Source organism: Lagenorhynchus albirostris, chromosome 1 (assembly GCF_949774975.1).
Source record: "Lagenorhynchus albirostris chromosome 1, mLagAlb1.1, whole genome shotgun sequence".
NCBI lineage: Eukaryota > Metazoa > Chordata > Mammalia > Artiodactyla > Delphinidae > Lagenorhynchus > Lagenorhynchus albirostris.
This window is the reverse complement of record NC_083095.1, coordinates 74,543,824-74,566,273: the sequence shown is the minus strand read 5'-3', so window position 1 is coordinate 74,566,273 and position 22,450 is coordinate 74,543,824. Positions and strand designations below refer to the sequence as shown.

The following is a 22,450-nucleotide window of genomic DNA, read 5'->3' as shown; positions in this document are numbered from 1 at the left end:
TGATCATCTTATTTCCCTGTTTAAAACCTGTCAGCGATTTCTCACTGTCCTTTAACTAAGTCTATACTCTTTAAGGTATTTTACAGAGTCTATCTCTCCAGCCTCTTCTCTCAGCAACATCCCCTCCCCAAATGGTTCTGCAGTAGAACTGTACCTTGTCTGTGCTCTCTCTTGCCTCTGGACTTTTGTGCTTGCTATTCCCTAGGTTTGGAACTCTCTCTTGGCTTCCCCTTCCCTCCTGGTTAACTTCTCCCCATCTTTCAAGCATCAATTTAAACACTCTCCGAGAAGCCTTTCCAGACTGCCAGAGCAAGTTAGTTACCCCTGTGGTACATAGCCATGTACTACATTCCCCCATCATCACACTTATCACAATTCATTTCATTGCTTACTTAAATGCCTGGCTTCCTGACTAGACAATAAAACTTCTGATCAGTATCTAACCTGTTCAACAGTTTATCCGTAGCACCTAGCACAGCACCTGACACCTAGTAAGCAATCAGTATTTGTTGTATGATTGACAGAGTGAAGAGAAAGCCACATTTACTTCTCAATCCATCCAAAAAGGCACAAATTTTGTGTGTGTATATATATTCTGCATGTGTGCTTGTGTGCACACACACACGTACACACACACACTCACCTTCCTCAAAATACAGCTTGGCTGACAGGACTAAGAAAGCCACGTATACTGCTTGGTCACACGGTGGGAAAGCAGCTGCTGGTGAGACAGGGGAACTCTTTAAGCCTTAATTTCCTCACGTGTACAATGGGAATAATAAAATCTTCCTTATATAATTCAATAAACAATAGTTATTACATCTAGATCCCAATTCCCAAATACGGATGGAGCCTGTGTTCTGCTCAGAAGAATGAAGCCCATGACTGAAACTGTCCACCAGGTGGCAGTATTACCCTGGCCTGGTCCTGTGCTGCTTCCACTACGGAGCAAGACCAGCAGTCAGGGTAAGAAGTAGAAGGTACGACCAAGGGCCGCTTCACTAGAGCTTTGAGTGAAACCAGAAGAAAAAACAACTCAGAGACCAGGGCATACGTCAAGAAGGCCTCTGTTTCTTGGACCCATCCTCCTTTTCTCAGCCCAGGCTCTTCCGAGGCACTGTTATGCTTAGGAATAAGCATTTTCTGGCTTGTCGTTCACAGCGGGGGGAGGGGGGAGTATTTCCCCCTTGGAGATGAGTCCTTTTATCCCACCAGAGCTGCCAGCTTCCACTTCTAGTGGAGACTGTGTTGAGAAGAGAGGCAGATTTGCTTTCTCAGACTGCAGAAGACATCTCGTCATTCTGGGAAGCCCTGTGGCCACCCATTTTGAGGACATGGGAAGAGGCGGATGCCAGAGTTATTCTTGGTTATACATTTCACTCATCCTTTTCCACCTTGATTTCAATGAACGAGTTCAAGTCAGGACAGCAGGTTTTGTGGGGTTGGTCAAAAGATGGGGAGACAGGTCCATTCTCATCACCTCCCTCATCCTCCTCCTCTTGGAAATTAGGATTGTAAAGTTCTGGTGGAAGGAGCTGGGCCTCAGCAGAAGGTAAGCGGTCTGAGGGAGGTCCATACACACGGTTGGCTTTGGTGCCATGCTTAGAGTTGGCATCCAGGTGGTAGCAGAGCTGCGTGAGGCGCTGGGCCCGGAAACGGGGAGGCCGGGCTACCCAGACACCTGGCTCATTAAGGCTGTCCTCTTCATCTGACATCAGCTCCTCTGTCACATCCTTCCACAGGCGTTGGTCCTCAGGGCCAAAATGCCTCATGATGCTGGATCGGTTGGCAAAAAGCTAAGGTAGGAGCCCAGGACAGAGATTAGGAAAAGCAACAAACCACCATGCATTAGGTTTGGGGAAAGGCTTTGGGTGGAAGGGAGGCTGTGTAAAATCTGTGCCCGAGAGAACCAAGTTCTCAAGAGAACACAAGTCCTCAAGAGAACCCAAGTCAGATCTTAGAACTGGCTCCCTTCCTCCTCCTCCTCTGCTCCGTTCCTGGATCTCAACTCTTTTCTCAGATGCCACGTCCCCTGGCCCTTCCCACTGTGACTTATTTATTAGCGTTTAGAGTTTAGCATCTTGAAAGGAAAGACTAGAAACCTACCCGATATCTGCGACTTCGAAGTTTCTTCTCCTCTTTTTCTTTTAGGCCTTTAAAAGGGTTCAGGGAGTTGCGGTACTCACGCCTCTTAGTAAGGAAGTAGGCTACACAGGCTCCTGGTGGGGAGGGAGAAGGCAGGCAGCAAAAAGCAGGGTCCTCAGCCCTTTTTTTTGCCCTAATACTACTGGATGGGAGAAGGGTGAACCACTGTTTAGACGATGGGCTTTCTGGGTATATCCATCAGCATCTATTCATTCCTCTCTGGTTTAGCTCCCTCTGCCTCCCTCCCTCTCCAACAGGAACTCCTCCCACTATAAAAAGACAACTCCAGGGAGGGAGGGAGGGAGACGCAAGAGGGAAGAGATGTGGGGACATATGTATATGTATAACTGATTCACTTTGTTATACAGCAGAAACTAACACACCATTGTAAAGCAATTATACTCCAATAAAGAGGTTAAAAAAAAAAAAGACAACTCCAATGCTTCTGTAACTCCCTTCCCCCACTCCCAGTTAAACCTACCCCCATTCTACTCAGCTGACAGCAGATTACAAGTACTTTTTCAGCAGAAGCTTTTTTTTTTTTTTTTTTTTTTAGCACAAGCTTTCTTAGTGCTACAGACAAATAACAGAAGAGCAAGGAAAGTAGAAAACCCAGGACATAATATTTAGGGACAAAAGAGCAGGGCTGGATTCTGACCTCCTTTTTATAACACCCTAGATTCAGGCTCTGCGTGTAAATGTCATGCATGATGGTGTTCTGGCCCTTTCCTTCTCCCATTTTCATTTCAGACTGAGTAGGGGAATAAAAAGGCAATTAGAGACAATCCTGTGTGTATTGCAGGTGAAAAGAATAACCAAAACCAATTTTTTAAAGTCCTCTATTTTCAAAACCACCTAAATCATCTCCATATGCCTCTTCTCCTCTGGCCAGGAACAGGGGATGAAGAAAGGATGGGATGGGAGTTAACTTAGTTTTTCTCACCTTTCAGCTCCTTGTCAGTGTAATTGTGGGGACTGGTTACCAGCTCCTGCTTGAGCTTTTCCAGAAGGAACTTCACTACTGAAATATTCCAAGAGGACTTGATGCTGCCACAAGAGAAGAGAGTGAATAAGGCAGTATTTTATTTTATTTATTTATTTTTTGGCTGCACCACGTGGCTTGTGGGATCTTAGTTCCCCGACCAGGGATGGAACCCGTGCCCCCCCGTAGTGGGAGGGTGGAGGTTTTTTGTTTTTTTTTTTTGCGGTACGCGGGTCTCTCACTGTTGTGGCCTCTCCCGTTGCGGAGCACAGGGTCCGGACGTGCAGGCTCAGCGGCCATGGCTCACGGGCCCAGCCGCTCCGCAGCATGTGGGACCCTCCCGGACCGGGGCACGAACCCGTGTCCCCTGCATCGGCAGGCGGACTCTCAACCACCGCGCCACCAGGGAAGCCCAGGGAGAGTGGAGTTTTAACCACTGGATCGCCAGGGAAGTCCCTCGTCAGCATTTTGTTTTTTTTTTTTGTTTTTTCTTTTTTTTTTTGGTACGCGGGCCTCTCACTGCTGTGGCCTCCCCCGTTGCGGAGCACAGGCTCCGGACGCGCAGGCCCAGCGGCCATGGCCCACGGGCCCAGCCGCTCCGCGGCACGTGGGATCCTCCCGGACCGGGGCACGAACCCATGTCCCCTGCATCGGCAGGCGGACTCTCAATCACTGCGCCACCAGGGAAGCCCCCTCGTCAGCATTTTAAAAGCTAGACAGAGATTCCCAGCACTAATCAACTTTGTGGTAAAGTCCTCCATGGCCTAAGACAGTATACAAGGGGCAATGGTGAGATGGAAGCCTTACCCTCACTGTTATACTGAAGCAGCCCCCTCTATTTCCCTCTCCTTGGCAAAGTTCCTTATGATCTTTTCCCTCAAGAGGATCGTACCTTTCAGACCCATTGAATCTCTTGTCATTGGTGATGTGGTTATGCACATTGTGGACCAATTTCTAGGGGAAACAAACAAACAAACACAGAATCAAGCCAGGAGCAAATATGATGAAACCCTCCTCTGGTCCCTAGGCACTGTCCCTATGGGGTTCTCTGCCTGAATCCTGCCCATAGTCTAGGTACCATTTCTGTTGATGCCCTTTCTTAGCCAGAGAGCCGATCCAAGTTAGTATTTCTAATGAACCCTCCCTTTCTTTCCTTTTCATTTAATTTCTGTGGCGTCTCCAGGATTACCCCCTGGTCTTCCTTCTGCTCCCAGGGAATATGATCACTACAGTAGAGGGTTTCAAACACTTCCACAAACACACTCCTAACAGCAAGGAGAGAGCAAATATACACCAGGGCTACTGCAAGTGGACATTTCTTTTTTAAAAAATTTTAATGTTATTTATTTATTTTTGGCTATGTTGGGTCTTCATTGCTGCATGTGAGCTTTCTCTAGTTGCAGTGAGCGGGGGCTACTCTTTGTTGTGGTGCGCGGGCTTCTCATTGCGGTGGCTTCTCTTGTTGAGGAACACGGGCTTTAGGCGTGCGGGCTTCAGTAGTTGTGGCACGCGGGCTGCAGAGCGCAGGCTCAGCAGTTGTGGCGCACGGGCTTAGGTGCTCTGCAGCATGTGGGATCTTCCCGGACCAGGGATCAAACCCACGTCCCCTGCATTGGCAGGCGGATTCTTAACCACTGGGCCACCAGGGAAGTCACTACCTTTGCTTATACACCTTTAATGATGGGTTCTCACTAGTTTTTGACTCAGCTACTATTGAATATCTCTAATTGTTAAAAAATTTTGCCTCAGGGGCTTCCCTGGTGGCACAGTGGTTAAGAATCCGCCTGCCAATGCAGGGGACACAGGTTAGAGCTCTGGTCCAGGAAGATCCCACATGCCGTGGAGCAACTAAGCCCAAGCGCCACAACTACTGAGCCTGTGCTCTAGAGCCTGCGAGCCACAACTACTGAGCCCACGTGCCACAACTACTGAAGCCCGCGCGCCTATAGCCCGTGCTCCGCAACAAGAGAAGCCACCGCAATGAGAAGACCATGCACCGTAATGAAAAGTAGCCCAAGCTCGTCTCAACTAGAGAAAGCCTGTGTGCAGCAACAAAGACCCAGTGCAGCCAAAAATAAATTAATTAATTTAAAAAAATTTGCCTTAGATGCTCCAAAATCTGACCCCAGTTTTGCCCTAACAGCACCTGAAGTATTTGAAGACAGCTTCCATGTACTTACCAAGTCTTTTCTTATCCCATCTAAACACCAAGTCCTTCAACCATTCCTCATGACATAGTTGCCAGACAGACTCCTCATGAAGCTATGAGCCTCCCTGGTTTGCCAGTGTCCCTCTTACAACATGGCACCTGGAACTGAATCTAACTCATCTGTTGAGGTCTGGCCAAAGGGAACATTACTTCCCTGACTAGAACTCTATACTTCTAGGAATGAAACCCAAGATGCTGTACCTCTCTTAGCAAGCCCATCCCTACTCTCAGTGTCACAGAGTTCATTCATAGTGAGCTTGTAGTCCATTTTCCACATGGATTACTATCGCCACCATTCTGCAACTGTTTTTTTTTAACTTTAATGTAGGATTTTACATTTCTTCCTATTAAATTTAGTTTTGTTGTTTCTGATTATATTTTCATTCCAAGGTCCTTCAGTCAATGGAAATTACCCAGTCCCAAACTGATGGGATGCTGATCTCAGGATTTCAGCTTCATATTAAAAAATGCCCAATTTACGCTCCTAGCCCTATGGCTGACTGACCATATCAACTTAGGAAATTACTGTTAACTCTTTATGGTTAGAGTCTCCACTCTATAAAAAAGACTGTTGTACTAGCTTCATATTTGATATAGTTATTTTACCTCTTAGAAGTCCAAACTTGAAAAATCACAAAAGATGGGTAAATGCTTCAGAAAGAATTTGAAAGAGTTGCAGAAAAAAAGAAAAGAAAAAAAAGTAGGGTGGGGGAGTTGCATAGCTTCCAATTCAAGTGGCTTGGAAGAGATCAGCTGATAAACATCCAACCAAGCTTGAAGTGGAAAGGGAAAATACTCTAGACAATAATAAACATTAAGACTGTAAAGGCTGCTGGCTCACCTACCTCCTGAGTGAGCTAAAAATGAATAATTTCCCCAATGGGTGGCTGGGATCTGCAGCAGTCCAAGGAATTAAGATTCCAATTTGGTCCTTTTGGATCTCTAGCAGCGACCCACAGCAGCTTCATCACATTGGAGAGATACCTCTCTCATTCCTTCCCAGAGCTAAAGGTTGGAACAGTGAAGATCTGCAACTATCCCTCTCCCTCTAAACCCACAGACTAATACAAGAACATTTTATATCTTTCTCTGTGACAGGCAGCAAGACTCCCTGACTGGTCCTCTCACACCTCTTCAAGCACTATAACACAGAGCAGGATGACTGAGAATGCTGTCCTCCCAGAAGGTCCCATGCTGAGCTCTCCAAAGGGCAGGAAGAAGCCAGGCCTCATCACTAGACCTCTCGCTGGAGTTAGTAGGCACTAGAGGAATGGAACTGATCAAAAGTCCTGATTTTATGCAAATTTTAATTGTCACACATTTATTCACAATTTAAGCACTATGAATTTTTGGGAAATCCCTTGAAATGTACTTCTAGGTATAAGCCTCCATTTCTATCACTGGCAACAACAGTGCCCTCGGTTGGGCCAGAAATCCATGACAGAGAAACTAAACCTAGTCCCTGTTTTTTTTTTTTTCTTTTAATATTATTTATTTGGCTGCACCTGGTCTTAGCTGCAGCACACGGGATCTTCGTGCGGCATGCGGGATCTTTAGTTATGGCATGCAGGATCTTTTTTTTTTTTTTTTTAGTTGCGGCATGCAAACACTTAGTTGCAGCATGTGGGATCTAGTTCCCTGACCAGGGATCGAACCCAGGCCCCTTGCTTTGGGAGCATGAAGTCTTAGCCACTGGACCACCAGGGAAGTCCCCCTATTCCCTGTTCTTGGTAAGTGACATGTCACTGAACATAACCAAAATTTGAAATGAAGGTTAGAAACCAGTTGATACTGATTATGAATGGTGTCTTCTGGAAGAGAGAGAGAGGAAAAAAAAAAAGAATATGTCAATGTAAAAACATCAAATGAAAAGGCAGAGTAAAGTAGGATCTCTTAGAAAAAGAAAGAATATGAATAAAGGAGGTATAAATGGTAGTCAGCTGTTTTCAATCTTTACTAAGACTGTAACAAGGAGAAATGAGTTCTATACTATGATGAGATCTTGCTGGATGTCAGTGGTGACCTCCACTCCTAACCAGAGCCCTCAAGTTACCTCATCAGCCATTATCCAGAGAGTGGAGACCCATTACCGTCAATGGGAACATGATACGGCTAAAGAACATCCCCACAGTTATCAGAAAGATGTTCTGGGCGACAGAGCGGATCCAAAGGTCTGCGGTCACCCTAGAACAGGCTTTCTCAACCTCGGCACTATTGACATTTTAGGTTGGATAATGGGGGTGTTGGGGGAGACATCCTGTACACTGTAGGATGTTTAGTGACGCTCCTAGGGCTCCGAGCCACTGCAAGGTTTCAGGCAGAACTGGATCATATCAGTACCTTCCCTGCCAAGTGCTCTGAGAATCAGTAGAATCTCCAAACCTTTTACACCTGAGCTGAGTGGCCCTTTGCATCTTTGGGGTACGGGACCACCTCAGGACACCTTGGCCTTTCTGCCCATGGGGACCCTTGCTACTCACCCTGAACACTGGTAATTTGCAGGCAGTTTCCAGTGCTGCTCTGCTGCCGTCAATCTGCTTAACCCCTTAAGGATCTTCCCATCAGGATTATGAGATCACCAGGAGATATGATGTAATTATATAATTATATATATGATAGAATTCCCTTATCTTTAAATGGAAGATATCAATCTATCTGGGAAAACCTAAAGAAGTTCCACTGATAGCAGTGGGGCTGCCTGTCCCTGGGCTAGGGAAGAGGCTCTCTCCTTCTTGCCCCTCCCACTCCAGCAGGCTTCAGGATACCATTCATTCGATATGGGACGTTTAAAATCAACCCACATTTCCCTCTTCACTTATCTCTCCAGACTGAAGAAAAACGTGGAGAAAGCGAGCTCACTTACGGAGAGGACCAGATCCCGCTTGCGCCTGGAGTTCTTCTGCCCACTCCCTCTGGTCCTGCATGGGGAAGCAGTAAATCCTAGAGAGTGTCTCAGCTCCCCAGTTCCCCCAGGGCCTGATTCTTCCAAGGCACCTTCCAGGGCAGCAGCAGCGCTGAGCATGTCCTCGGGGTGGGGCGGGGGCAGCTTGGTTCCGTTTTCCGGCCCTGTCTCTGAGGTTGTCCGCTGGATCGCCGGTTGTGTGGCTGGTGAAAGCTGCTTGGCATAAGCAGGGGCCAGCACCCGCTGCACTGCACCCTCAGAGGCCACATAATCATCCACCAGCTAAGAAGATAAAAAAGAATAGCCTATTAGCCAGCCAGGCTTACGGGAACCTGATCAACCATCATTCATTGGCCAAGTATAATGAACAAGGAGTGTGGGCAAATATTTCTGCGGGTACAGGGCCTCTCATGTTGGGTCATTACCACAGGACTGATTATACAGAGAAGGCATGTTTCTAACGCTTTGTGAGTAGTCATTTACGCTTTGTGCTTGAGTATAGGAAATGTAGCTGGGTAAGTGTTTTGCCTGAAAGGAGTTAGGGGGGGAAGTGATGACAAGAAAGGAAAACAAAGCAAGAGAAGGAGCAAGAGAATAAAATAACAATAAAAAGGAGAGATATGGGAGCAAAGGAGGGAGATATAAAGTCGGAAATCTCTAGAGAGGCTAGCACTGCCTCCCCGACCCCGCCCTTTTCCCTTTGCGGGGCCAGTGTGTGCCCTCACCTTGATCCTGCTCTGGCCACATCCGACTGTCACTGCCCTGACACCTGCTTGCCTGCCTGTGCCCTCACTCAAGGACATAGAGGGTAGGGGAAGGAAGGAGGGAGGAAGGGGGAGAGAGAGAGAGAGGAAAGAAGAAAGGAGGGGGATTTTTGCAGCCCAGAAAACAAAACAGTGAAAGTGGGGGAAAAAAAACACAGAAAGAAGTGGGGGAGGAGGCTGAGATTTATAGACCTGTGAGCTGCTTTCTGTGCTGTGAAATCTAATTCCATCCTGTTGGCTTGGAAGCCTTCCCTGCCAGAAAGAACCACAGCTCAGGGCTCTGCCTGGCCAGGTACCTCCTAGCCTCCTCCCACCTTCCCAGCTCCTCCTCCAACAGTACCAAACCAAGGATAGTCCCTGGCGGGGCACAGACTGGGGCGAGCCGCGGGGCCATCACCCGCACGTGGCTAGGCCTCGGGGCAGCAGTGACCAGTTGCAGTGTAACACAACTGGTCACACTCCTTAGATCCAGCAGATGGGCTGGGAGTCTCATCCCTCCCATCAACCCTGTGTGTTCTGCTGCTCTACACTTTCCTGGGTGTCTGGGCCTCGTCGTGGCGGGGAGGAGGAACAGAGACAGGGCAGAGGGAGGACGCTCTGGAGGAGAGGGTGGAGGAGAGCTGACAGACCTCCCACTGTCTCTCAAGTGGCAACACATCTGTTAGTTTCCCATCTCTGAGATCTCTACAGTTGCTCCATCTCCTTTCCATACTTCCATGTGTGAAACTACTTCTGCAGTTTTTACTCTCCTCAGCCAGGATTTTCCTGCTCATATGGCCCTGAGCAGTAAAGAAGCTGAAATAGCACATGTGCTTCTTTGTCTTTTCCTGCTCACAAAATAGGCCTGCTCGCTTCCCTCTTTCTCCCTACATGTTATCATCCTCTTACTGTGAACTCTCAACTCTCATTTCTGTTCCTCATTTTTATTTCCTGTCCTCTACCTCCCTCCCACCTTACCTCATTTTCTCTCTCTTGCATCAATTCTCCTTCCATTTATGTTCACCTTTCTCCTCTGCTCTTGTTTTCCACTTTTTCTCCTTCCCTTCATTTCCGCCTGCCTCTTTCCCTCCCTACACCTGTCGGCTATTATCTTTGTCCTCTCCCTCCCACTTTCCCTTCTCTCTCTCTCCCCGCCTCTGCCTCTCTCTCCTCACATCCCCATCTCCCTCATAGTCCTGAATTCCTCTTGGCAAGCAGAGGGCCCGTGATCAAATATGAATGAGCCGTCTGTGCTCGGCAGGCATCCTTGCCAGGAGAGGCAGAACCCACGGAGCAGCCAAGGCAGCTGTGGAGAAGGTGCCATGCAGAGCAACAGAGAGGGAGCGCAGTACCACTGCCCCGACACCACTCACGCCAGAAAATGACCTTCTGCCGGAGAGGCCACGGTACCAAAAAAAAAACCCCAAAAAACAAAAAACAAAAAACCCAGGAGGGCTGACTCTCCCTGCCGGCAAAGGAAACTGGGTACCGTGCTGTTCTGTCACAGATACAACCGAAAGAAAGGCTGAAGGATGGAGAGAAGAGAAGAGAAAGAGGCCGGGAAGAGCACAGAAGCACAGCCCCGCTAGTGTCCTGCGCTGCGTACTCACGGGGTTGAGCATCGGAGGCCCCTCGCCTGCAGCCAGGGCGCATACCGGGAGCCGTACGTCTCTCTGAGCGGCCGGGAAGCCCAAGGGCCCAGGCCCCCCAGCTGAGGCCGCTCCCAGCTGCCGCAGCTCCTCGATCACCACCTGCACGCCGCTGCCCACACTGTCACACTCCTCTTCCACGGCCGGCAAGGCCCTGTCTGCCTCTCCGGGGCTCTCCTTGAGGGGCCCGGGCTCCTCGGGCGGGGAGCCGTGCACCCGGCTCTCGCCGTCTTCATCGGGGACGGGCACCTTCCCTTGCCTCAGCTCACCCACTTCCTCCTGGAGACGTTTTAACAATTCGTTGTTGGCCCTGGCGAGACCCAGCGCAGCCTCAGCCAGACCCACGGCCTTATCCACCCGCTGGTAGATAATATGCAGGAGCTGCTCTGAACTCTGGACGGCCAGGCCGTGTCCGGTGACCGTGATCGGGGTGCTGGGAGGAGGGTTCCCGCCCTGACAGCTTGTGCTGCCCCCGCTAGTCTCGCTCTTACAGGCACAGCAGCAGCATCTGGCCTCGCCGCCACTGGGAGGGGAGAAGAGAATGGTGGCGCTGAAGGACATGGTGGCAGAGGCAGGAAGGCCCGTGCTCACGCTGCTGGACTGCTGCAAAAGTGTCCCCAGTCGACCGGACCGCACGAAGCTCTGGTCTCTTTGGATTCACTCTCCTTTTTCATGGAGGTTGGTCGGAGCAGCCTGGGCCCCCGGGGGCTGGGTTCTGTGAAGGAGGAGTGGGCTAGCCCTGAAGGCGCACACAGTCCATGGCTGCCTCTCCTTGGGCTATGGAGCAGAGGGCCTTCTTCTCTGTGCTGCCCTAGCTCAACACAGTGGGGGTCACACTCACCCCTTCCCAAAAGGGTGGGCCTACAAAGCCCTTCGGGAGGAACACAGTTTCAGAGGGTGGAAGGCATGGAATTCCCCACCACTCCAAGCTAAGGAACAGAGATGGGACTCAAAAGGACCCACCGGCATCTGGAAAGATCAGAAAATTAAGGAAGAAAATGTAGATCTGTCTTCTCCGCCTCTCTATCTTGGCTGTAAAAACAGTATTGCATTTTATTGCTTTGACATCATTCCTTAAGGAGTTCAGAACACTTCATGTAGGTTAATCTCATCCACACAACAGCTCTAGGAAACACATGTTAACCCAGGGCCAGAGAAGAGACATGCAGAGAACTTATATATCTTTTTCAAGATCAGGGGAAGACAGCAGAATCCAGTTATGGCTACTTTCAGTTTAGTGTGTGTGTGTATTTAAACTGATACCACTTTTTGTTGACATAAAAAAATCATAATTCTACCGTCTCTATAATTTGCATACAGATGCATTCAGAGTAAGACTCCTAAACAAGGAAAAGGCCAATCAATGCAGCCCCCAACATGTTGCCAACTTCACACTATTATATCATTAATGTTTTGGGCGTGGGCAGGGAAATGAAAGGAAAAGCTGGATAGGAGAGTTGAGCTGCAGTAACCAGGGCTGTGCACAGCCCCCTACTCTCACACTTTGTACACCTGGGCCTACAGCCTCTGCAATAGAAACTAGCTGTTCTGAATCCTCCAGCTGGAAGCCCAGAGAAACCAACTGGGGACCCTCAACTCCACTTCTCATGCTGCTTAAGGGAGAGGCAGAGCTGAACGGGATTGTCTAAGTAGCTACATGCTGCCACTCTACCCGCACAACCAGCCCCCAAAAGGAGAGACCAGAATATCAATGATAAGCCAAACTGCCTCTCTTTTGAATCACTGTAGTTAAGCAACTAAACTACTTCAGGAGGAAAAAAAAAGTGTGGGAGGGTTGGTTTGTACCACTGAGAACACTCCAAGGAACTTCATATTGTCATTTTCTAAATGACACTTGATTACAGAAAAAAGAATCTTTCTGCCTGAAGCTCCCTAAGTGACAAAATCTTAAGTATGTTTACAATTTCCTCAAGAGATACATTTCTATCTTACCCTGTAAATTATATCATAACATCACAATTAAAAGGAGAGGAGAGAGAGGAAAAAAAAAAAAAAAGGAGAGGAGAAGGTTAGGAGAATTTTCCACATTCCAAGATTTGGTTTGTTTGTTTGTTTTGAGTCAGCAATCTCATTTCGGAAACAGCAATATCAATGCCTCTGAGGTACTAAAATGTAAAGCTGACAATGCATTTTAATTACATTTGGTTTTTAAAGAATAGTCTTTATTTTGCTTTTTCTACCCTTTATATCGAAGAAATGCTTTTCTGTGCTAGATATTCACATCTTGTAAGAACTTAAATCCATTTACTGCTTCTCTATCATTAGAGTCACTGGAAGGCATAGTTAAACCTAAAAAACTAAAGGTTAGGACTTCCCTGGTGGCGCAGTGGTTAAGAATCTGCCTGCCGATGCAGGGGACATGGTCCAGGAAGATTCGAGCCCTGGTCCAGGAAGATTCCACATGGCGTGGAGCAACTAAGCCTGTGCGCCACAACTGCTGAGCCTGCGTGCCACAACTACTGAAGCCTGCGTGCCTAGAGCCCATGCTCTGCAACAAGAGAAGCTATCACAGTGAGAAGCCCATGCACTGCAACAAAGAGTAGCACCCGCTCTCCACAACTAGAGAAAAGCCTACTCGCAGCAATGAAGACCCAACACCACCAAAAATAAATAAAACAAACAAACAAAAACAACAACAACAAAAAATAAAGGTTAAAGTCAAATTAAAACGAAAGGTTAAAGGAAAGCACTAAGTGATTCCCAGGTCAATTTGTGGATGAATCATTAATATATCCTTTTCCTTCCTAAATAAGGTCCTACATGCTCCAGCGGGGTTTTTAAGTTTTTTAAAACCAACATCATGCAGAGTTTAATCTGAAACATGGATGTTGTGAGAAAAAGAAAATTATGTAAACAGTAATATACCACTTGGGTTCAGGATTTGTACAACAAGCAATTAAGACCTGTCACTTATATAATACTGTACCTCAACTATACTTCAGTTAAAAAAACTGTTTTTAATAAATAAATAAATAATGTATAAAATTACAAGGATATACTGTACAACACAGGGAATGTAGCCAATATTTTATAATAACTATAAATGGAGTACAACCTCTAAAAATTGTGTATCACTATATTGTACATTTGTAACATATAATTTACATTAACTATACTTCAATTTTTTAAAATTAAAAAAAAATAGAAATGAAGATGCATCATGTTGGGACTCCGGGTGGGTACCCTTCCTGGGATCAAATTGACAACTGCAATACTCTTGCCCCCAAAACTCACTCTTTCTTGCAGGAGGTCTTTACCCCTGCCAGCGTTGTGCCTACCTTGAGCCCCTCCCTCCCCTTAAATAGGTCATCTTCCCAAAACAGCACTAAAATGGGTTGTGTGAACTTGGGCATATAATTCCCTTTTCTGAGCCCCAGTGTTCTCATCTCTGCCTACTTTGAGTGTTTTTGTGAAGACTGTATGTAATATATATAAGGCATCTACAGAATACCGGCACACAGTCAGTGCTCCACACGTAACAGCGAGATTCCTGAAACCTTTTGCCTTCCCATCCTGGACATCCATCCTGATGTCCTAATCTTGAAAAAAAAAAAATACAATGGCTTGAAATAGAATTTGGGGAGTTTCCCTTCTAAATTTAATATCACATTTCTAAGAAAAAATGAATTCAAGTATACAAAGACGCATTTATCAGTACAAAACCTTCTGTGACGCAAATTAGAAAGGTATTGAGAAAACAAGAGTATTTGTAATTTACTTACTATCATGACCTGGTTTAGACTAAGGATAATTTCAACTCTGCTAGTTTTTAATGCTAAATATATTTTCATATTTGTGTTGACATAAAATATCATGATACTATCTGCTCTATAATTTTGTCCCTCAATTTCTTTCTGCTTTTCGATTTTGTGTATTACCTAATTATGTCCATTTTAGAATGTCACGTTCAGGGCAACAAATAGGTGTTTTCTTGAACTAATATGTCTATAAAAACCTGGTACAGTGCAGTGTAGCATAATGGGCGTTCAAATAACTCTTTTGGGGTTCCTATGGATATTACTGCTGACTTAGTTTCCCAGGCTCCTGCTAGAGTCTCCCACATAAGCTCTAAGACACTGAAATAAAAGCATGAGGAAACTGGAGTTGGCAGGTGTTAAAGGAACATTTCACATTATGATATTTACTAACCAGACACCAATTCAAATGCTGGATAAATTATTAAAAACAAAACACTAATATCATTAGTTACATATATCCCCATTAGAGAAGATGAGCAAGTTAAAAACAACAACAAAAATGTGTTTCTAAAAATTCTCTATATGAAAGGCCATGCTAAAGGATGAGTCACCAAAATGGATTGCCACCTCCAAGTACTCAAGTGAAGGGAAGACAAAAGTCCCTACACACAAGGAGCTTACGGTGCATGTGAGAATAGAATGTCTAAAGAACAAGTCAAAATATACACATGTGCCTAAAAATATGGTACAGACTAAAAAAATCTTGAGGAGTTAGTTCAAAATAATAGAAAGATCAACAGAATGAAATCATGTGGAAGGGGGCTTATCGAAGAAAAACCTACAATTGAGCCTTGAGCAAGATATAGGATGAACTGGGAGGGTCGTAAGAAGACGTGATAAGTGTGAGGAAAAAAAACATAACAGAATTAAAAGGGTACATGTGAGAGATCAGAGCAAAATGGCTTATATAAAAGGTACAGAAAGCTGACAGAGGACTTTGAAAATCGAGTTAAGGAAACTCTTAGAGCAGGGGTCCGCAAACCTTTCTCTGTAAAGGACTAGATAGTAAATAACTTAGGCTTTGCAGGCCATGTGGTTTCTGTCACAAGTATTCAACTCTGCCACTGTAGCACAAAGCAGCCATGGACAATACATAAACATGAGCATGGCTGTGTTACAATAAAACTTTATTTATGGACACAGAAATGTCACAAATTACATTTAATATTTACATTAAAAAATATAAAAGCCATTCTTATCTCATGGGCCATACAAAAACAGGTGGCAGGCCAGACCTAAGACTAGGGGCTATAGTTTGCTGACCCCTGTCTTAGATACCTAAAGTGGAACAGTTAGAGGTTAGGAGATTGTTTAATCCTGGAGAGAAGTGATGAGAATCAGCATTGTGGATATGAAGGTTCAATATCCTGGAGGAAGGACTGATCATATTTCTGAACTTAATAAATGTGGGGGATAGAGATTGGTTAAAGACAGCTTCAAGATTATAAACCTGAGGGTCAGAAGATGGTACCACTGACAGAATGATAGAAATGAGGAAGCTGAGAGGAGGCACCAGCATGTTTGAGAAGATGTGTATTTATACAACATGTTAAATTTCAAACTGATGGCAGCATCTTTAAATGGAATGTTCTGAAAGCAACTGGCTAGGACTGAAAAACAAAAACAGGAGGAAGGTCAGAGCTGGAATGCAGATTTGGAAACTTTAGTAGGAGGTTATATTTGAACTTCAGAGAGTGAATGAGCTCTCCAAGGAGTAAATACAAAGTCCTTGGCAAAGGCCAAGGACAGCACTTCGAGCCAATCCTTGCAAGAGGCTTCATTGAAAGAGAAGAATGGTTAGTAAGGTGGGAGGAAAAGAGTGTTATGAAAGCCAAAGTAGAAAGAATATCAAGGGTCTTCCCTGGTGGCGCAGTGGTTGAGAGTCCGCCTGCCGATGCAGGGGACACGGGTTCGTGCCCCGGTCTGGGAAGATCCCACATGCCGCAGAGCGGCTGGGCCCGTGAGCCCTGCGCGTCTGGAGCCTGTGCTCCGCAACGGGAGAGGCCACAACAGTGCGAGGCCCGCGTACAGCAAAAAAGAAGAAAGAAAAAAAAAAAATCCGCCTGCCAATGTAGGGAACACGGGTTCGAGCCCTGGTTTGGGAAGATCCCACATTGCCACAGAGCAACTAAGCCTGTGCACAACTACTGAGGCTGCACTCTAGAGCCCGTGAGCCACAACTACTGAGCCCACGTGCAGCAACTACTGAAGCCCGCGCACCTGGAGCCTGTGCTCAACAAGAGAAGCCACTGCAATGAGAAATGAGAAGCCTGCACACCACAACAAAGAGTAGCCCCCGCTCGCTGCAGCTAGAGAAAACCCACTCACGGCAACGAAGACCCAACGCAGCCAAAAATAAATAAGTAAATTTATTAAAAAGAAGAAGAATATCAAGAAAGTGGATCCAATCAACTGTGACAAGTGCAGCAGAATGGTTAAAAAAGATGCAAATTAAGGAAATACATTTTATTTGTCTGTGATGGTCACTGGCAATGACCAGAGAGGTATTTTTTGTAGTGAAAGTAATACTATGCAGTAGACAAAAGAGAACGTGATGGAGAGAAAATGGAAGCAAGACATGAAGTCAAGTTTTCTAGAGTTTAGTTATGAAAGGAAGGAAATAGGAAGTCAGAGAGGGCACTAGAGCCTCAGTATGTTTAAAAAGCAGAAAGAAAAGGCCAGTGAAAAAGGAAAGGATAAACATATTAGGAAAGGATTTAAGTTTTCTTCTAGCAAGGATTCGCCCATGAGAAGGAAGGAAGGCAAGCTCTTCCCTGAGACTGCAGAGAAGAAAAAGATGGACTCAGCGGCCAAGATTCATTGACATGGAGAGAGGAAGACAAAGATATATGCTATTGAGACATTCTTTTTACTTTACAGACATTTCTCAGTTTGAATAATTCAAACTGATAAAAGAACTTTATTATAGATAGTGCTGCATTATCTGTTGCTACAACCTGCTAAATTCTTCTTTTCTAACACTCCAGACCTACCATAATTAATCATTCTTGCTTTTTTCCATCACTAGTTTAAGGTTCTAAAGCCCATTTAACCCTGCCAACATTATTAACATAGCTAAACTTTATTATGGTATCTTTATTTTACCTCTCAAAATGTATAACTGTTTAATAGCCCATGAAGCAATCCATGGAATGTCTGGCAAAGCAACAGTTAACTGCAGTAAATTATCCAGGCAGTGTCTATACCATTATTATTAAACTTTAATACTGTCAACTTTTGCAACTTCAGATTGCTGATTTATTCTGAAACCAAGAGTTTGCATTCTTGTTCAAGAAAGAAAAAACAGGAATAAACTAAGATTGACCACCACTGAATAACATACATGCCTTTTGCAAAATGCTATCAACTTTTAGAATTGAATGTTAAGAAAAAGATCTTCAATCCTATGATGAGCTGCCAACACAAAATGGCAGCAGCTGTCAAACTTAAGTTTACATAAAATCTGTGTGTTTGGGGTTCATTCTGTATTGGTCTAATTTTAATACATGTGAAAGGAGCCTAGAAAATGTACTTTTCAAAAATTTTGTTTTTTTTAAAATAAGTATTTAGATAAAGAAGAAAGAAAACTCATCTTCTTTAGACAGACAGCTCAGGGTGAGACTGTCCATAATCTTAACTATCCCTTTCCTCCCAAGACATGTATTTTTGTTAGAACTAAATATATCATACCCTTGGCAGCTCCCTTGCTTGCTTCAACCCATTCTGAGTTTGAATATTCTGCATGACTGAGTTCACCTCCAAACTATGAAAAATAAAAGTTTTCCCACTGTTTAATAGGTGTGTAGGGTATGGTATCACTCAGATGATATATGTTTTTATAATGGGCCCTTGACTCATTCAGGGTCATGCTAGCAATGGACTTCCTTAAATGTGATTACTGAAAGCATAGCAATCGATACCATAATCTTCATTTTAAGAAATAAAAAAGGAAAATGGCCACTTAAAGTTCCTGCTGTGCCGGTCAGCCCTTCTCCCCCGCTTGAAGGTGCAAAATGGCTCACCGGATAGAAGGTCCTCTCAAAACCTATTTCTATCAGACATGAGCTCCTTATCACACAAGAGCAGGTAAGTAAATACCATAAAACAATATTTTTCTACATTTTTAAAGACTGACCCATCTAAGGATCTACAAAAAAACAAAATCTAAGACTTCGTTTCTAGGGGTAAAAAAGATGTAGACCCAGAGGGCAGAATGAGTTCCTAAGAAAAGGATCCCACGTAATCCGAAAATTCCAAGTATGTCTGTATAGTAGTACGAGGGTTTTTAACCCGATATAGCACTTTTTTCTTTACATGTGCTAAAAAGCAACTTGGTGAGATTTAAATTACCGGTTTAAGGTTTCCATATCCATGTGCCTGACGTAAATGCCTCTTCCTGCATTTCTGGAGAAACTGAAAAATGAAAAACTAGCTCCTAAAGCTGTATCGTGTGCCCAGCGAGCCCTCGGTAAACGTTAGCTGATTAAATATTAGTCAAAGATGACAAAGTGGGCACGAGGGACAGCAGAACAATTTCCGAAGAGAACGTTTCAGCCACAGGCAGGGAGGACACAGCGGCGCAAGGGAGAATAGAGCTGAGCTCCGCCCTCGAGGCCGCAGGGAACAGGGCGACCCGCCACTGAAGCCCCCGCTAGACTATGCCCTAGGTGTCCTGGGAAAGGGGTGTTCCTCAGAAGGCCCGCAGACAGCAGATTGGCCGAGGCGCGGCCGGGGATCTCGTTGGGTCACCGTGGGTAGACTACGCGGCCAAAAAAGCTCGGAGGGCTTGGGGGGAGTATGGCGGGAGAGTTCCCGTGGCGATCCCGCCTTGGCGGCCCTAAGGGTGTCCCACCTCGTGTGCCCCGCGCGCCGCGCTAGCTGACCGAACGGCGCCAAGAAGGCGCGCGGGCGGCCGCGGACGGCCGAGGCGCGGCTCGTGTACCCGGCTAGCGCGCGCACGCGGGGAGGCCCCGCCCTGCCAGTCTCCGGGCCCCCGGTGATTGGCGGTTGGACGATGAGGCGGAGTAGGGCTGGGGACGTTATTGGCCGCAATCCACAATCACTCAACAAACCAGGGAGGGGAGGGGCCTCTTCAGGGAGGGACACGACTGCGAGGCTTTTTCAAAGCCGTCAGACGCCATCTTTAGCTTCTTTTTTTGTTTGTTTACTCGCTTTTGTTCTCTGTTGCTCACAAAGCTGCGTGTACACGATTATAGGTACAGTGGCTACAAGTCGGCCTCATACATTTGGTGGCGGAAGGCTTTTCGTTCCTACCGGCCTCAGCTGCAGATCTTTCAGCAAGGTGGCAGCTGCCCTTACTTCAAAGAAGTTTTCATTTCGAGGGGCCCCGCGGATTCCCAAGCAAAACCAACCGAGTTTAGCTTTGCTTTGGTAGGAGGGCCAAGACAACGATACATTCGTTGGAGGAATTTTGTTTCTTACAAAGAAATTCAAAGCAAGGACATTGCCTCTGAGCCTAAAAATTAAATAGTCTAGGAAGACAGGGGCTTGGGCTGTGTATACTGCTCTAGAAGAACTCTCTTTTCCGAGAAGGTAGGAAGTATACGTGAAGACCTGCAGTAAGGCGAAAAAGATTAAGAGCAAAACTCCATTAAAAATTCCTAACACTGCTGCCATCACAAAGGGCACTAGACTGACTAGATTTCAAAGATACGCAGGCCTAAACTTGTGGAATGATCCACATTTGAGACTGATCTGACTTGTATTGTTAGGGAATAAAAATGCACTCAATACAGATAAACCCAGAGCCCACACGGGCTACTTTCATTATAGTGAATGTCAAGACCTGTACAAACAGTTTAATCGCCGTTGTTAGGTGTCTTAAATACTGCTTGAAACTGAGTGGGACGCGAGGTGGGGAATGGAAATGTATTATCACACAGAGGTTTTGTTGTCCTGAAATTTGAACTCTACAGTAGATCTTTTTTTATCTCCTGGTCGCTACTTCACTTGTGACATTCCAGTTTCTCCCTCATCACCCCATATACCTCCTATGCTTTCACTCCAATCTGCCAATAGAGATTTGAATATAAATATTTTCCGTATGACTCCTAATAGGAGACGATGGTTCTGTAACAGAAAAAAGTGAGAATACGTCTCCTGTAAGCGGAGGTGCTGTTCTGAGCCTGTTGTTCTCTAATTCATACACTTCTCTCCGTGGCTCTTGGCATGGGGAGAAAGCTTTTCATTTTAAAAATGCAACATGATAACCAAAATGCATTTCTTATCCCTCCCATATATTATTTGCCTTTGCCTCCTCTTGGCACCTCCCCCATCACCACCACCATTAACAGTTTTTGAGAATTGGACTTGACTGGATTATTTTCCTGATATTTTGCCAGCTGTGAAGCTTTTCAAACAAATCCCAACCTATCAACGACCATTTTGTCAAAAAGCCAAGAGAGAACTTCCCTTCTGAACACACCAACCAAACCACACATAAAGGCCAAAATATACACAGCTGTACATTTAAGAACGTGAGACAATAAAAAGCAAAACCACTTAGGCAAAACAGTCACTAAAGGTGGCTTTAAACCACAGACTCAATGCATTGCCTACCCTCATTTGCCACATGGACTGCATATTCCTTGGCAATTATTTAATTATTCACTAATCTTATACTTTAGAAGAAGAGCAGAAAATACAGTAAATGCACATGGAATGAAAATGCCTAAGTAATTCTATGCATAGGATTTCTTCTACGCTTTAATTTGCACATGAAATCCTGTCTGGATCACATTTCGGAACACAACAAAAAAATCCACATCCTAGGGGCTACTTTGCACACAAAAAACCAAAGGCAATCGCTTTTGAAAACAAAATCTGATACGGCACATATACACATACTGTACATATACACAAAGCACAAAACCCCAAGATAAATCTTTACGAAATTACTTGCTTAAAGAAACACACACACACAATGTTCTCATGAAAAATGTGTGTAAGACACACTGTAAGAAGGGCTTTGACCCCCCCCCGCCGGGAAATGAGTGTCACAATTATAAAATCCAAACATTTTTAACCTATTGGCCTTGGACAATTGCCACATTCAAGCCACTTGGTTTTGGTTCTGGGGGAGGATGTGTAAAACGCACGCAAACAGCTTTGTGAGGGAGTCTCAAATCTCCGCTCCCTTACACGTTGCCTGTGGCAGAAATTTACATTATCCCTTCATCCCGCTTAAAAAAAGAAACTTACACTTCCCAAGAGGATAAATTTTTAAAATTCCCCTGACCATAAAAATTTACCAGTTCTTAAAATGTGATAGCAAAAAGAAAAAATCTCTATAAATTTGGCTGGAAACAGTTGTACACGGCCATCCTGCTTCTCAACTTCTTGGTATATTTAAAACCTTGACCAGGAAAAAGAAAGAGGAAGAGAGACAGAAAAAGAAATGGGGAAAAGCGCACATTCCCCTTAGCAACAGTTTCCTCACCCCAGCATTGCCACAGATCTCTATTTTTTTAAAAAAATTTGAAAACACACACAAGATTAAGGAGAAAAAAAATGGAAAAAGGATACCCGAAGGTCGTATGGCTCTTTGTATTCGTGTGTGTGCAAAAAGGAGGACTCGCGGAGCCAGAGCCGGCAAGCCCCGCCCCTCCCCGGACGCCCGCCCGGATTGGCCACTGGCGGCCGCTGGGCGCCCCGCCCGCGAGCACACGCGTAGCACCCGAGGCGCGGGCCCAGGGGGCCCCCAAGGGCCGCCCGACCCCCGACCCTGGCCCCCTTCCGCTCGGACCCTGGCGGCCCGGTTGGCACCTATACCCTTCCCCACCTCTCTCCCCTTCCTTTCACTTTCTCACCCTCCTCTCACCTTTTCCCATGTTTGTTCCTCAGTGAAACCAGGCCTTCGTTACCAGCATAAAAAACCGGTGAGCGAGCACCTTCTGACAATTTGCTAAAGTTGGTTAACTAGTCAGTAAAATTCTAGTTTGGGATTAAGCATCAAGCACTCGGTGCGTGGGCCGAGCTCATGATTTCCAGGTGGAATGTCTCTGGGTCACGTCTATTGCTT

General features: G+C 45.6%; 2 protein-coding genes across 6 annotated transcripts in view; one reads left to right on the top strand and one right to left on the bottom strand.

Annotated features, from left to right (window-relative positions):
- The window catches only part of REM2 (RRAD and GEM like GTPase 2), a 120,444-nt gene that overhangs the window by 79,906 nt on the left and 18,088 nt on the right, over window positions 1–22,450 (top strand). The gene's annotated exons all lie outside the window — the stretch shown is intronic.
- C1H14orf93 (chromosome 1 C14orf93 homolog) lies at window positions 775–21,977 on the bottom strand. 5 transcript variants are annotated; one of them, XM_060145796.1, is made up of 8 exons: window positions 21,869–21,939; window positions 11,594–11,662; window positions 10,592–10,909; window positions 8,200–8,520; window positions 4,020–4,081; window positions 3,089–3,192; window positions 2,107–2,219; window positions 775–1,796 (listed from the first exon to the last, which is right to left on the bottom strand). In XM_060145796.1, the coding sequence occupies exons 2-8, from the start codon at window positions 11,597–11,599 to the stop codon at window positions 1,377–1,379; spliced, it is 1,344 nt and encodes a 447-aa protein (XP_060001779.1). In that variant the 5' UTR covers window positions 11,600–11,662; window positions 21,869–21,939; the 3' UTR covers window positions 775–1,376. The 5 variants fall into 5 exon arrangements, with proteins under 5 accessions (XP_060001779.1, XP_060001750.1, XP_060001758.1 ...); XM_060145767.1 differs by lacking the exon at window positions 21,869–21,939 and adding an exon at window positions 21,955–21,977 and having other exon boundaries at window positions 10,592–11,599; XM_060145775.1 differs by lacking the exon at window positions 11,594–11,662 and having other exon boundaries at window positions 10,592–11,345; window positions 21,869–21,958.